Here is a 15,631-nt window from a genome sequence, read left to right on the forward strand (position 1 = left end):
TAACCCATAAACAGAAGAGATTCTACAGATGCTGAAAGTCTTGGGCAACACACAAGATGCTGGAGGAACTCAGCAGGTCAGCAGCACCTATGGAGAGGCCCTGTCCTTAGCCCAAAATGTTGTCTGCTTACTCCCTTCCATAGTTGCTGCTAAGCCTGCTGAGTTTTGTGTGCGTAGAATTCCATATAACCCAGCCCCGTTCTCAGAAATCTCCTCTGCAATCTTTCCAGCTCAGTGACATTTTTCTGACCAAATCTAAACACATATGTGCCCTCACAAGTCCAACATCAAATCCTCTGGAGGCTGGAGGCCTGTGTGTGTGTGTGTGTGTGTATGTGTGTGTGTGTGTGTGTCTGTCTGTCTGTCTGTGTGTGTCTGTGTGTGTGTGTGTGTGTGTGTGTGTGTCTGTGTGTGTGTGTGTGTCTGTCTGTCTGTCTGTGTATCTGTGTGTGTGTCTGTGTGTGTGTGGGTGGGCTGGTGGGAGGGAGGAAATGGATTTCTTTGCTGTCATTGCTCTGTAGTTCCTTGTGTTGGTCTGTTGAACACTGTGGGCACAGTGGGCTAGGTTGGCACCAGAATGTGTGGTGGCACTTGCGGGGGTGTCCTCAGTGCTTACTCGGGTTGTGTCGGGCGTCGGTACAAATGACCCATTTCTCGGTATGTTTCAATGTACCTGTGATAGATAAATGAATCTGAACTTCAGTAACCAGTGCCCTCGCTCATGAAGGCAAGCATGCCAGCAGAAGCCTTCGTCACCGCGCTGTCCACCCGTGGCACCAGCTCAGGGAGCTTTCATTGCCCTGCAGCATAGGGTACCATATCAGAAGCTCAGGCTGACCTGCCTGGAGAGATCCCCGGCACAGGGCCATGGGACATACAATCTCCTCACCTCAGCACGGTAAGCTTTCCGGAACCGGCTGCCGCTGCCCTGTGAAAATGCAGGTCCTGGCACACAGCCGACCACGGCATGCATCCCTCCCTCACAGGGCGACATCTTCTTCCCTGCGAACTGCTGCAGCCTGCACTCCGACAGGTGAGGCTCGTTGCCGCTGCACGACACCTTGTGGATCCAAAAACTCCTCTTTCTGATGGACGAGTACAGCCTATCGGACAAGGCAGAGAGAGTGTGAGAGAGTGAGTGAGAGAGAGCGAGTGAGGGTGAGGGTGAGGGTAAGAGAGAGAGGGGGGAGGGGGAGAGAGAGGGGGTGGGAGAGAGTGAGAGAGAGGAGGGAGAGAGTGAGAGAGAGTGAAGGAGTGAGTGAGTGATAGAGTGAGTGAGAGAGAGAGTGAGGGAGTGGGTGAGAGAGAGGAAGGGAGAGTAAGAAAGAGAGTGAGAGAGAGTGAAGGAGTGAGTGAGTAATAGAGTGAGTGAGAGTGAGAGAGAGGAAGAAGGTGAGTGGGTGAGTGTGAGAGAAAGAGAGAGAGTGAGGGAGTGGGTGAGAGAGAGTGATAGTGAGTGAGAGAGAGGAAGGGAGAGAGTAAGAAAGTAGAGAGTGAAGGAGTGAGTGAGTGATAGAGTAAGTGAAAGGGACAGGCTGAGTGAGTGAGAGTGAAAAAGAGAGAGTGAGGGAGTGGGTGAGAGAGAGAGTGATAGTGAGTGAGAGTGAGTGAGAGAGTAACAGAACAAGTGAGAGTGAGAGAGAGAGGGAGAGAGTGGGAGAGAGGGAGTGAGAGTGAATGAGAGAGTGGCAGAGTGAGTGAGAGAGAGTAAGAAAGAGAGAGAATGAGGGAGTGAGAGAGTGAGGGAGAGTGAGAGAGTGAGTGAGAGTAAGAGTGAGAGTGAGGGAGAAAGTGACAAGTGCAGCCCACTATCTTATCCCACTCCACTTCTTACCCCTCTCTCCCTCTTAAGTTACTAATGAGTTCCTGGACCCATTGAATACTGCAGCACGGAAACAGGCCTTCCTGCCTACCTGATCCATGCTGTCCACAGCATCCTTCCTTCTAATCCCATCTGGCCCCACTTGGCCCATAACCATCCAAGCCCTTCCCCTCCGTGTACTTATCCAAATACCCGTTCCACGCTGCAAGCATTCAAAGTAGTTGTAGCATTGTCCGGCATCGGGGGCATCAGTGCACAGGATCAGAGAAAGCTGCAGAGGAGCTGTAAACGCAGCCAGCTCCATCATTGGGCAGTCGCCTCTCCACCATCCAGGACACCTTCAAAAGGTGGCGCCTCAGAGAGGCGGCATCCATTCTTAGGGGCCCCATTGCCCAATATATGCCCTCTTCTCATTGGCAAATAGCATTGTACAAGCTGCACAGCTCTCTGCCATCTCAGGAGAGTGTACGTTATCAGGGAGGACATACAGAAGCCCAGGAGCCCAAAGTCACCCAAGCAATGTTTTAGGAACAGCTTCTTCCACTCTGCCGTCAGGTTTCTGAATGATCTATAGACCCTGAACACTGCCTCACTATTTTGTTCTTATTTTGCACTATTTCTTTATTTTTTTTTTATCTGGTCATTATAAACTGTAGCAGTTTTTATGTATTGTGCTGCACTGCTGCTGCAGAACAACAAATTTCATGGCATTTGGAAGTGACTGAGGAGGAGCAGCGAGGAAATATGATGCCAACAGATTCTGCAGACCCACGCAACTTCTTCCAGTTTGTCCTTGAAACAGCTCACTTCTCTTATATCTTTCTTTTCAAGGTGGTTGTGGTTCTGCCGATGCCCGTGATCTACAGTTCAAACTACGGTTCTTCGCAAGCGGTAGGTTTTCGGACCGACTGTGCGGCCTAGCACTTCTCTCTCCCCAGGAACGGCCTGGAAGACATGTGCTCTCAGGGCTGGGAGTTCGGAAGTCAATGAGCAACCTGGTTCCTCGCTGATTTCGTTGACTGAACTGTCTTGGGAGGCTTAAACATCGGGACTGGAACACCAAGACAGCAGGCGGTGTATTTGCTAATCGTCGGCCGCTGTGGGAAGAAGAGTCCCCTGTACTCGAGCGAACCCCATCTCTCTCTCTTACGATAGAGAGTGAGAGCTTGTCGGTCCTTGGCACGTTGGGGGTTGGGGGGGGGGCTTTGAGGAGCAACGTGGAAGATTGGAACAGTGAGTCGCTGGTCTCCACTCTTACAGGAGTGTCATTCTGTCCCTCACTGGAAAGAGAGGGAGCCTCTCTGAGATACCAGTGCTGGTTTCTGGACTGTAGCTTGATGAAATCTGAATCAAGGACTCTTTGGGGTTTCTGCTGTTGCTTGCATGTTGTTGTCGGGGCGGGGAGGATGAGGAGAGTAGGATCAATGCTTTAGCTGCTGCCTGTGCGAAGGTGGGGGAGAGGGAGATTCAGGACTTCGATGTTTCTCTCATTCTATGGGGTTTCTTTGAGTGTCTGTGAAGGGACGAATTTCAGGTTCTATATGGTGTATATACTCCAAAGTACTTTTGAACCGTTGATAATAAACCTGATTCTGAAGAAGGTATCTGGTGTCTTCTTCCCCTCTGAATTTGTTAGCTTACTAGTTACAGGGGAAATGTTGACCTGGGTGAGGGGTTTGAGAAAGACCCTCACATTTTTAGGTGGGTTGCCTTGAAGATGGTGGCACTAGTAGACCCCTACCCAGACACAGGTGCTGGACTAGTGAGAGGGTTAGGATCAGAAAGGAACCCCTACATGTCCCCCCCCCCAATGAACTGAAGGTTACAACCAAGCTAGAGGGTCACCAGGGTGTGATCAGGGCTCGGAGATGGAGAGCACTCATCTGACATGGTGGAGAGACCTTCAACTTGTACAATACCGTAACAATGTGTAATCCTCACAAATACTTTATTCCCCGTTTGAGGTAAATATTTCATCACATTAAAAAGTGTCCTCACTTTTAGGAACAGCTTTTTCCGCTCTGCCGTCAGATTTCTGAACAGACAATGAACCCATGAACACCACCTCACTACATTTGCTATCTTTCTGTACTAATTATTTTAAATGTACAGATATATTTCTTATTCTAATTTATAGAATATTTTAGGATTTGCACTGTGCTGCTCTCCACAAGACAACAAATGCAGGACATATGTCGGAGATAATAAACGTGAGTAACACCTACAAAAAGCTGGAGGAACTCAGCGGGCCATGGAAATGAGAACCAAGATCCTTCCTCAGGACGAGAAAGGAAGGGGGCAGGAGCCAGGATAAGAAGGTTGGTGGCGGGGGGGGGGGGGGGGAACAAGCTGGCAGGTGATCGGTGAAGCCAGGCTGGGGTGAAGTAAGAAGCTGGGAGGTGATAGGTGGAAAAAGTAAAGGGCTGAAAAAGAACAAATCTGATTGGAGAGGAGGGTGGACCATGGGGTAAAGGGAGGGAGGGAGGGGAGGGAACCAGACAAAGGTGATGGGTAGCTGAGGAGAAGAGAATGGGTGAGAGGGGAGAGGAGAGTACAAGCTGGCAGGTGATAGGTGAAGCCAGGTGAGGGGGAGGGTGTGAAGTGAGAAGCTGGGAGGTGAAAGATAGTAAATAATAAACACTTTTGCAAAGAGGTGAACCCTGTTCTGTCCCTCTCTTTACTCACATATTTAGACCTCGACTAACACAAACTTTCTGTCCTCTTTAGAGCATCAATAAACTAGCGGCCCTAGGAAATTCGCTCAGTGTTCGAAAGGGTCACGATGAGGACACGAAAGCCAGCCTGGCTCCTGGGAGGAGCGACTGATGTGTAACTCAGAGACAAACAGTTTGATACCTGGTTTTAGGGTTGTTCACCTTTTGATCCCACTGCTTCCTGCAACAAAAGAATGCAAGAGATTAATATCTTACCAACACCGCCGATGCACCGTACCAGACTAGACATGAATAAATTGCAGGTGTGTGACACAGTGTTAAATGTGCTTGTATGGAAACAGGATTCGATTTAGTCTCCGATGTTAGGGCACTTGCTTCATTCCTCCTACACATTTAGAGTGCTGGAGTCATAGAGCTCTACAGCACAGAAACATGCCCTTCAGCCCATCTAGTTCATGCCGAATTGTTGATCTGCCTAGCCCCATTGACCTGCAACTGGGTCATACCCCGCCATATCCCATCCATGTACTTAGCTAAATTTCTCTTAAATGTTGAAATCAAATCCACATCCACCACGTCTGCTGGCAGCTCATTCCACACTTGCTCCACCCTCTGAGTGAAGAAGTTCCCCCTCAGGTTCCTCTTAAATATTTCACCTTTCACCCTTAGCCTGTGACCTCTAGTTCTGGTCTCACCTAATCTCAGTGGAGAAAGCCTGCTTGCATTAATCCTATATATGCCCCTCATCATTTTGTATACCTCTATCAAATCTCCACTCATTCTACTGTGCTCCCGTGAATGGTGTCCCAGCCTATTCAACCTTTTCCTAAAACTCAGGTCCTCAAGTCCTGGCAACGTCCTTGTAAATTGGCAGCAGACTAACACAGTGGTTAGCGCAATGCTTTATAACGACAGTGACCCCGGTTCAATTCCACCGTTATCTTTAAGGCGTTTGCATGTACTGCTTGTGACCATGTGGGTTTCCTCCGGGTGCTCCAGTTTCCTCCCACATTCCTAAGATGTACAGCTTAGTAGGTTAACTAGTCACATTGGTGTAATTGGGTGCTTGTTGGGCTAAATCTAAATAAAAATAAAATAATTTTCTTTGTAGTCTTTCAATCTTATTGCTCTCTTTTCTGTAGGTAGGTGACCAGAACTGCTCGCAATACTTCAAATTTAGCCTCAGCAAACTCTTATACAACTTCAGCATAACACCTCAATTCCTGAACTCAGTACTCCGATTTATGGAAATCAATTCTTGAAATCTCCATTTCTTGTGGATTTTCACCGGGAATGGTCATGGGGTTCTCCCCAGTGTTCATCAGCCCATCCACAACCTGGGACAATTGGGTGTTTTACTGCCTAGTGAAAGGTAACGTCTGACCTCTCAGAGATGAGGGTGACTTGTCCGGCAGGTTGTATCTGATGGGCAAGTGAAGAGACAGTCGTGCATGATGGGGAGACGCAAAGCTCCTTTGCAATTCATACAGAAAATAAAAGAGCTGATCTTCTCAATGGAGGACAACGTTGGGCAACGTTCACTCCTTTCCTTCAGCCACTGAGTGGTCCAGGTTTAAATAAATAAAATGTAATTGCAGCCAATTTTGTGTTAAATCAAACAGCAGGGACAGAGGAGGCAGGTACAGTATGTTAGCTAAAAGAGTGGATATGGAGCGTTGGCCTTCATTAGTCGGGGAATTGAGCTCAAGAGCCACAAGGTAATGTTGCAACTCTATAAAATTCTGATTCGACCATATTTGGAGAATTCCGTTCAGCTTTGGTCGCCTCATTATAGGAAGGAAGTAGAAATTTTGGAGGGGGTACAGAGCAGGTTTACCAGGATGCTGCATGGATCTGAGGAAAGGTTGAGCGAGCCAGGGCTTTCCTCTTTGGAGAAGGGAATAAGAGGTGTCTTGATAGAGGTATAGTGATAATAGGCATCTTTCTCCCATGGCAGAAAGGGCCAATATGAAGAGAGTATAATTTTAAGGTGATTGGAGGAAAGTATAGGAAGGATGTCAGAGAAAGTTGCATGGAACACTCTGTCAGGAGTTGGTGGTAGGTAAACTCTTAGATAGGGACATGAATGACTGAAAAATGAAGGGCTATGTCCTGATGAAGGGTCTTGGCCCAAAACATTGACTGTTTATTCCCCTCTATAGATGCTGCCTGACCTGCTGAGTTCTTCCAGCATTTTGTTTGTCCCTCTAATTTTTTGTTCCCCTTCCCTAGGTAAAAGACTGTGAGTGGTCACCTTGTCTATGACCCTCTTGATTTTATACAGATAAGAAAAACAGGCAGCAAAAGGGAGCTGGGGTCAAGATCTCATGCAATACCAGAGGAGGTGAATGTCTCTTTCTCCTATTCTAATCTTCTTGTCTTCTTATCCCAACTCCTGATCTTTGGAAGCACGATCGCAAACTAATGAATCAGCCTTGCAAAAGCTGGGAATGGCATTCCAAATGGATCTGCCTTCCAAAAGAAGTTGGGTGGGACTAGATCATAAGTTTAGGGTGAAAGGTGAAATATTTAAGAGGAAGCTGAAGTGAAAGTGTGGAACAAACTGCCATCAGAAGTGGTAGATGTTCAACATTTAAGATAAATACATGGTTGGGAGGGGAATAGAGGGCTATGGTCCAGATGCGGGACAACGGAACCATGCAGAAAAACATTTTAACATGGATTAGATGGGCTGAATGGCCTGTTTATGAACAGAAGCCTGGATTATTATGACTCCTAACCTGGATTAATAGCCCAGATTGTCTGAATTCAGATCCACGTGCGGGTGGCTAATGAGGAGGCTGACGAACACACTCCAGAAATGCAAATAGGGTCTGAAATTGTCCGCAATAAGAGTGCGTGTCTCTCGGGAAACTGGAATCTCTCTACCACATATATTTCTCTTTAAAAGCCTCCTTTTTAACACCTGTCACTGAGTAACTTAATTCAGCTTTCAGTGTTCGATGGCAGAGTCAAGTGCTGCCTCAGATAACATCACTTTAGCTTTCCCTGCCACGCTAATGGTCTGTGTTGCATTAGTAATGTACTTTCTTACAGGGTTCCAAACTGCAGCCAACAATATGGATTTATTCATGAAACATTTCAAGCTCCATCAAGTATAAATCTATATAATACTATACTTCAGAATAAATAAAAATCTTTCTTAACGCAAAGACCATAGGAGCAGAATTAGATCATTCAACCCATCGAACCTGCTCCACCATTCAAAAAATTGCTGATTTATTATCTCCCTCAAACCAGTTTCGCCTGCCTTCTCCCCATAACCTTGGAAACCCTTATTAACCAAGAACCTATCAACCTCCGCTTTAAATTACCCAAAGACTTGTCCTCGACAACTGTCCAGGGCAATGTCTGTAGATTCGCCATCCTCTGGCTTAAGAACTTCCTCCTCACCTCTGTTCTGAAGTGACATCCTTCTCTTCTGAGGCTGTGCCCTCTGATCCTAGACTCCCCCACTATAGGAAACATCCTCTCCACATCCACTCTAACTGTGCCCTCTGATCCTAGACTCCCCCACTATAGGAAACATCCTCTCCACATCCACTCTACCTAAGCCTTCTAAACCCCATCAGAGCCATCAAACGCTCTGGGCCTGTAGAATTGGAGGATAAAGATATTGGATTAACTTGCATGTCAAGGTGCAAGTTTCTGAGCACTTTTTGACAGCACCTCACACTCATTGGAATAAATAATCTCAACTGGGAACAGCACCAAACTAAATTGGAATAAGCTAACTATGGATATATTAGCAACACGCACAAAATGCTGGGGGAGCTTTGCAGGTCAGGCAGCATCGATGGAAATGAACAAACAGTTAACGTTTCACTGAGGCACTTTGTCAGAAGGAGGTAGAAGGTGGGGGAGGGGGAACAGGACATGCTGGAAGGTGATGGACTAAACCAGGTTGGGGGGAGGGAGATGAAGTGAGAAGCTGGGAGGTGATAGGTGGAAGCGGCGAAGGGCTAATGAAGAAGGAATCTGATAGGAGAGAACAGTGGATCATGGGAGAAAGGGAGGAAGGAGAGGGACTGGGGTGGGGGGGTGTGATTGGCAGATGAGAAGAGGTTTGAGAGTAGAACCAGAATGAGAATTAAAAAAGAGAAAGGTCAGAGGGAGGAAATTACTGGAAATTAGAGAAATCGATCCACTCTCACCCCTTCTCTTCCCTTCACCTGCCCATTAGAGAGCGAAGAAGTTCCCCCTTGGGTTCCCATTAAATAGTTCACCATTCTCCCTTAACCCATGACCTCTAGTTGTAGTCTCACCTACCTCAGTGGGGAAAAAGAGCCTGCCTGCATTTCCCCTATCTAAATGCCTCATTACTGTGCACACCTTAATTGATGGTGCAATGAAGATCCAGGAACGCTTGATGTTTTAGCTGACAGGGTTTACAGAAAGGGGTAGGTTGCTAGAGCTGGAGGCATTTGGATACAAGGGAGATTGTTCTCAGTTTGGCTTTGCCCATCCAAAGTAGGTCGGTGAGGGCAGAGACGGTGGGGAGTGGGGAGTCAGTCCCTCAACTGACTCGTGCAGTGCTGCCTCAGCCGAGCTTCTGGAGTTCAAAGGTGCTTTTCCATTTCAACTCGGGCTGTAATCAAATTCAGCAGAAGGGCTTTACGTATTATTTCAATATTATATGAGTGATCATGCATATATTGTTTGATTAGGCATTCTTGTTCGTTTAAGTGATTAATTATGTGTTGTATGTACTGTACAACTACGTTAATTGCAAATGTCATCGCACTACCGTGTGAGACGTGCGCACCCCACTAAAAGCAAGGACGAAATAAACTTGTATTCCTGGACTCCCGTGTGCTCCTTTGAATTAATTTAATTGCTGAAGTTACAAAGCAATAAGACTTTATCTGGCTCAGACAAGAGCAGAAACACTTGGCAGGTCAGGACGCATCTGTGGAAAACAAGATAGTCCGTGTTTTAGGTCAGAGGCTCTTCCTCGGAACTGGGAAAGAGGTGGAAGAGGCTGGTTAAGCTGCAGGAGGTGAGGGAGGGTGGAGAGGGGGGATAGGATGGGGAGTGTGGGAGAGGGTAGGGTAGAGTGGGAGAGAATGGTGGAGGGAGGGGGAGGATGGAATAAGATGGAGAGTGGGGACTACAGGAGAGGGTGGTGGAGGGGGAAAGAGTTTGGGAAGTTATGAGAGGGTGGGGAATGCAGAGGAGGGTTTGGGGAGGGGGAAAGAGTTTGGGAAGTTGTGAGAGGGTGGAGTATGCAGGGGAGGGTAATGGAGGGCTTGCGGAGGGTGGGGAAGGGTTTGGGAAGTTGTGAGAGGGTGGGGACTACAGGAGAGGGTGGTGGAGGGTTCGGGGAGGGTGGAGAAGGGTTTGGGAAGTTGTGAGAGGGTGGGGACTACGGGAGAGGGCGGTGGAGGGTTTGGGGAGGGTGGAGAAGGGTTTGGGAAGTTGTGAGAGGGTGGGGACTACAGGAGAGGGTGGTGGAGGGTTCGGGGAAGGGGGAAAAGAGTTTGGGAAGTTGTGAGGTGGTGGGGACTACAGGAGAGGGTGGTGGAGGGTTTGGGGAGGGTGGGGAAGGGTTTGGGAAGTTGTGAGAGGGTGGGGACTACAGGAGAGGGTGGTGGAGGGTTCGGGGAGGGTGGAGAAGGGTTTGGGAAGTTGTGAGAGGGTGGGGACTACGGGAGAGGGCGGTGGAGGGTTTGGGGAGGGTGGGGAAGGGTCTGGGAAGTTGTGAGAGGGTGGGGACTACGGGAGAGGGCGGTGGAGGGTTTGGGGAAGGGGGAAAAGAGCTTGGGAAGTTGTGAGGTGGTGGGGACTACGGGAGAGGGTGGTGGAGGGTTTGGGGAGGGTGAGGAAGGGTCTGGGAAGTTGTGAGAGGGTGGGGACTACGGGAGAGGGCGGTGGAGGGTTTGGGGAGGGTGAGGAAGGGTCTGGGAAGTTGTGAGGTGGTGGGGACTACGGGAGAGGGTGGTGGAGGGTTTGGGGAGGGTGGGGAAGGGTTTGGGAAGTTGTGAGAGGGTGGGGACTACAGGAGAGGGTGGTGGAGGGTTTGGGGAAGGGGGAAAAGAGTTTGGGAAGTTGTGAGAGGGTGGGGACTACGGGAGAGGGCGGTGGAGGGTTTGGGGAGGGTGGGGAAGGGTTTGGGAAGTTGTGAGAGGGTGGGGAAAGCCGGGGCAGGTGAGGGAGGGTGGAGAATGTCCCGTTACACTGTATTGCACAACTCCTACTGAGCTTCTGTCAATGTTCACACAGTAACTGCTGCCCACAGCACTTTCTCTGTAGCTGTAACACTTTATTCTGCATTCTGCTATTGTCTTGCCTTGAACTAGCTCAATGCACTGTGTAATGGTTTGATCTGTATAAACAGTAAGAAAGACAAGCTTTTCACTGTACATCAGTGTACGTGACAATAATAAGCCATTTCCAATTCTGTTATTGTTTTCCCTGCACACCCCAATGCACTGATGAAATGTATGGATGATATGCAAAACAAAGTTTTGCACTGGACCTTGGTACATGTGGCATAAACAATTGGCTTATCACTATTCACTCATTGAACAGATGACCCTGTGCACAGATTATCCCTGTGGTCACCCAGGTTTTGCCCCATCGGGATATCCCTCCTCTCACACCCTAGCAAACAGTGGTGGGCAAATAAGCACAGCCCCTGCCTGCAAAGCCCATGTAGGACATAGTGCATTTGACATAGAACGGAGAACAATACAGTCCCTCGCAGGTCTACCAGGACGCTACCTGGATTAGAGGGCAGGAGCTATGAGGAGAAGCTGGACAAACTTGCGTGTTTTATCTCGAGCAGTGGAGACTTCAGGGAGAACTGAAGTAGAGTGGGCAGCAAGAATCTTCCTCCCAGGGTTGAACCATCTAAAACCAGAGGGCGTGCACTTCAGGCGAGGGGGGGCAACTTGAAAGGAATGTGCGGAACAAGTTTTTTTTATGGGTACCTCGATCGGGCTGCCAAGATTGGTCATGGAAGCAGATACGATAGTGGTGTTAAAGAGACGTTCAGCTAGGCAAGCGGGTGTGCAGGAAGTGGACAGATATTATGGACAGAAGGGATTAGTTTAGCAGGGCATTAACATGCTCTATGTTCCATGTGGACTTTGAACGCATAACATTGTGGGCTGAAGGGCTTGTTCCTGAACAGGACTATTCTGTGTTCTATGTGTAACACAATCAAAACCCTCCATCTTTGTTCAGAATTCATGGGCTCATGTTCTTTGTATTTATTGGATTCCAATCTGCTGTCGACAAAAAAAGAGTTACTGAGAATCACGACAATCAGTTCTGATAACATCTAATGAGGCCTCACTTATTGGCAATATCAACCAGTACTCTGATGTATTCTCACTGAAACACAATAAAGTTATGTCACACACTGACCACACTGAGTCACCACAACATTTTTCCTCCTGCAGAAACTTCCCACCCCATATACCCAGCCTGTACAGTTGGCGTATTGTATACAGTTTTTGTTGCTGATGTAACTAAACTAGAAAAGATTTACCAGGATGTTGCCTGGATTTGGGGGCCATAGACTAGGACTTTATTCTCTGAAATATAGGTGACGGATTGGTGACCTGTGTCATGAGGGACGGGGACAGGGTGAAATCATGTAGTTATTTTTTCCTAGGGAGGAGCCTACTAAAAGCTAGAGGGCAGGGGTTTAAGATTGGAACATGGGAGATTTAAAAGGGACATCAGAGGCAGCTTCTTTAAGCAAAAGGCGGTGCTTATTTGGAATGAGCTGCCAGAAGTAATGGTTGAGTCAGGCACATCAGCAACATTCAAAAGCCATTGAGATAAGTACTTAGACGGGAGAGGGTTAGAGGAACGCAAGCAGGTGAGACTAGCTCACTGGGCAACACAGTCAGCCTGGAGCAAATGGGCCGAGGGGCTCTATGACGCCAAGAGTGGTGAATTGTCTTTTCTCCCGTGGACTGACTCCCAGGGAGGCAGTACTGCTACAACTGGAGTAATTAAGTCATTTGAGTTTGTGTTCACGCAGCCAGAGAGATATTCAGCACAGAAAAAGGCTCTTCGGCCCAACTGGTCTATGCTGACCAAGAGCCTTCTTACAAAGCATTTCACAGCTCTCTCACAGCCCCCACATTCTTTCACTATGAAGATTGAGCAGAACAGCGCGGTACAGACCATACAGCCTATGGTGTTGTGCCGACCTATTAACCTACTCGAGGACCAATCCCACACTTCCCTCCTACATAGCCCTCGGTTTTTATCCCTACCCCAACCTCTGGCAGTGCGATCCACACACGCACCCCTCTCTGTGTAAAAAGAAACTACCTCTGACGTACCCACCATATTTCCCTCCAAACGCCGTAGAGTGATGACCCCTTGTATTAGTTATTTCCACCTTATTGGGGGTAAAGACTCTGGCTGCCCACTGGATCATGTTTTCACTCTGTAATTGCTCCCATTGTCCTGATAACCTTGTTTACAGCTGACCCCACCCACGGTCACCCTGGTTTTACCCCATCAGAGACATCCGACAAGCAGACCGTTCGCTCGAGCTTAGATGGGTGAGAGGGGATCCCACCAAAATGTGCAAAGTTCTGTCAGGCTTGACAAGCAGGCTGCAAGAGAGGACTTTCCCCTCTGCTGGGGTCACAGACACAGGTTTCAGAGCAAAGGAAGTTTCTGTTTATTTTAGAAACAGACCCTTTTGGCCCAACAAGCTGGTGCCGCCCAGTTGCACCCATGTGACCAACTAACCTGTACATCTCCGGAATATGGGGAGAGTGGGGAACCCACGTGATCATGGTGAGAACATAGAAGCTCCATACACACAGCAGCAGAACTGAACGCAGGATGCCGATACTCTAATAGTTTCACGCTAACCGCTACACTGTAGACGGCCAACTTTTTTCAGAGGAGGATTTACGAGAAAAAATAATGTTGTGAAGTTCTACACCCAGGGCTGGTGTGATCCAAGAATATTTATGAAGGAGATAGATTTCGAGACACTAAAGGTAGCGGTGAGTGTTTGGTATTGAGTCAGAGAAACAGATCAAACAGGTTGGAATGGACTAGCAGTGCAAGCTCAAAGGGCTGAATGGCCTCCTCCTGCTCCTCTCTTCTGTTTCAATATTTCCCTGGACGGTGCATTAAATTAACAGCTCTCTCGTTTGGATAAAAAAGACCTCATGGGAATATCTGGAGAGAAAGAAACGAACACAGAGTGGTGTACGCATCGAACATTAGCTTTATCTGTCACACGAACATCGAAACATACACTGAAATGCATCGTTTCTGTCTATGGTCCAAGGATGTGCTGGGGGAAAGACCGTAAGCATCCAGTGCCAACGTAGCTTGCCCACGACTTACTAACCCTAATCACAGAAATCAACTTCTCCTCAGTGAAGCAGCCAGTTCAAAACCCCACCCACTCTGGATGTCCTCTCTTTCTTCCTCCCTCCCAATGGGCGGAGGGGGCTGACAGCATATACCAAGTCAGCTTCTACCCCGCTGTTATGAGACTTTTGAAACCTGGTATGATAAGATGGACTCCTAACCTCACAATCTACCTTGTTACGACCTTGGACCTTGTCCTCTACCTGTATTGTACTTTCCCTGCACCTGTTCCACTTCATTCTGCACTTTGTTAATGTTTTTACTCTATACTACCTCAGTAGTATAATGAATTGGTATGTGTGGATGGTGTACAAGACAACCTTTTCACTGTACCTCAGTACATAGAACATAGATCAGTAAAGCACAGTACAAGCTCTTCGGCCACGATGATGTGCTGACCTTTTAACCTCATTCAAGATCAATTTAACTTTTCCCTCATACATAGTCCTCCGTTTTTCTTTCATCCATGTGCCTTTCTAAAACTCCCTTAAATATTCCTGATGTATCTGTCTCTACCACCATCCTGGCAGTGCATTCCACATACCCATCGCTGTTTAAACGTCATATCGCTGACATTTCACCTATACTTTCATAGTTCAAAGTAAATTTTTTATCATAGTACATATATGTCACCATAAACTACCCTGAGATTCCTCCAATCACCTTAAAATGATAGCCCCTCATGTTAGCCATTTCTACCCTGGGGAAAAGGCACTGGTTGTCCACTCTATCTATAGCTCTTATCATCTCGTACACCTCTATCACGTCAGCTTTCACCCTCTTAAAATGATTTAAGATTTAAGATTAGCTTTATTTGTCTCACGTACATCAAAACATCAAAACATACAGTGAAACACTTTGCGTCAACGACCAACATGTGACAATGTCACCACTTCCGTTGACAACATAGCATGCCCACAACTTATTAACTCTAGCTCTTTGGCCTGTGGGAGGAAACTGGAGCACCCGGAGGAAACCCACACGGTCACGGGGAGAATGTACAAACTCCTTACAGGCAGCCACGGGAATTGAACCTGGGTTCGCTGCACTGTAAAATGTTGCGCTATGCCCAATTTACAAACCGCTGGAGGAACTCAGTGTCAAGCAGCTGCTGTGGGAGAAGGAACTGTTGGAACTTTGGGCTGAAAGCCTTCACCAGTCCTGATGCAAGGGTTCGAACCAAAATGTTGACAATTACTCTCCCTACCACTCCCCAACAGATCAACTGCCCCAGCACTCTGCTATGCACCTGCAGAGTACTGTGCACCTGTGTGGGGCAGATCAGCGCATGCGAAGAAAATAGACCCGTTGCTTAACGAAGCCTGCCAAATAATCACTGGCACACTACGCCCCACACCCACTAACATCATTTACAGACTTGCAGGCATTGCTCCCCCAGAGATCCGAAGACACACTACCACAAAAATTGAAAAATGTAAACAGAACTCGGATCCACAGCACCCACTACACCATCATGTGCCAGTTTCCAACTGCCTAAAATCGAGGAAATGCTTTGCTACAGTAGAGGAACTACCGCACGGAACATCCCCCCAAACATACAGTATTGACCTCTGGCAACAAACAGAAGCCAGAACCCCACCAAACAATACAGTGCAAGACCCCACAGAAATGTTGCCAGACGGGGCACTGCTTGACAGACGGAAGTGGTGCACTCTCAACAGAGCGAGAGCGGGAGTTTGTAGGACAGGAGACAATATGGTGAAGTGGGGTTTAAAGACCAGCGATTCCTGTG

The 15,631-nt window shown here is 47.8% G+C and overlaps 1 protein-coding gene across 1 annotated transcript in view; it reads right to left on the reverse strand.

Annotated features, from left to right (window-relative positions):
• LOC140185614 (lysyl oxidase homolog 4-like) overlaps positions 1-15,631 on the reverse strand; it is a 120,895-nt gene that overhangs the window by 55,478 nt on the left and 49,786 nt on the right. Inside the window, exons 5-6 of the mRNA XM_072239026.1 lie at positions 4,679-4,717; positions 890-1,103 (exon numbers count right to left, since the gene is read on the reverse strand). Coding sequence (XP_072095127.1) covers positions 890-1,103; positions 4,679-4,717 — 253 coding nt within the window. The remainder of the gene's footprint in view (positions 1-889; positions 1,104-4,678; positions 4,718-15,631) is intronic.

This window comes from Mobula birostris, chromosome 21, assembly GCF_030028105.1.
Source record: "Mobula birostris isolate sMobBir1 chromosome 21, sMobBir1.hap1, whole genome shotgun sequence".
Classification (NCBI taxonomy): domain Eukaryota; kingdom Metazoa; phylum Chordata; class Chondrichthyes; order Myliobatiformes; family Myliobatidae; genus Mobula; species Mobula birostris.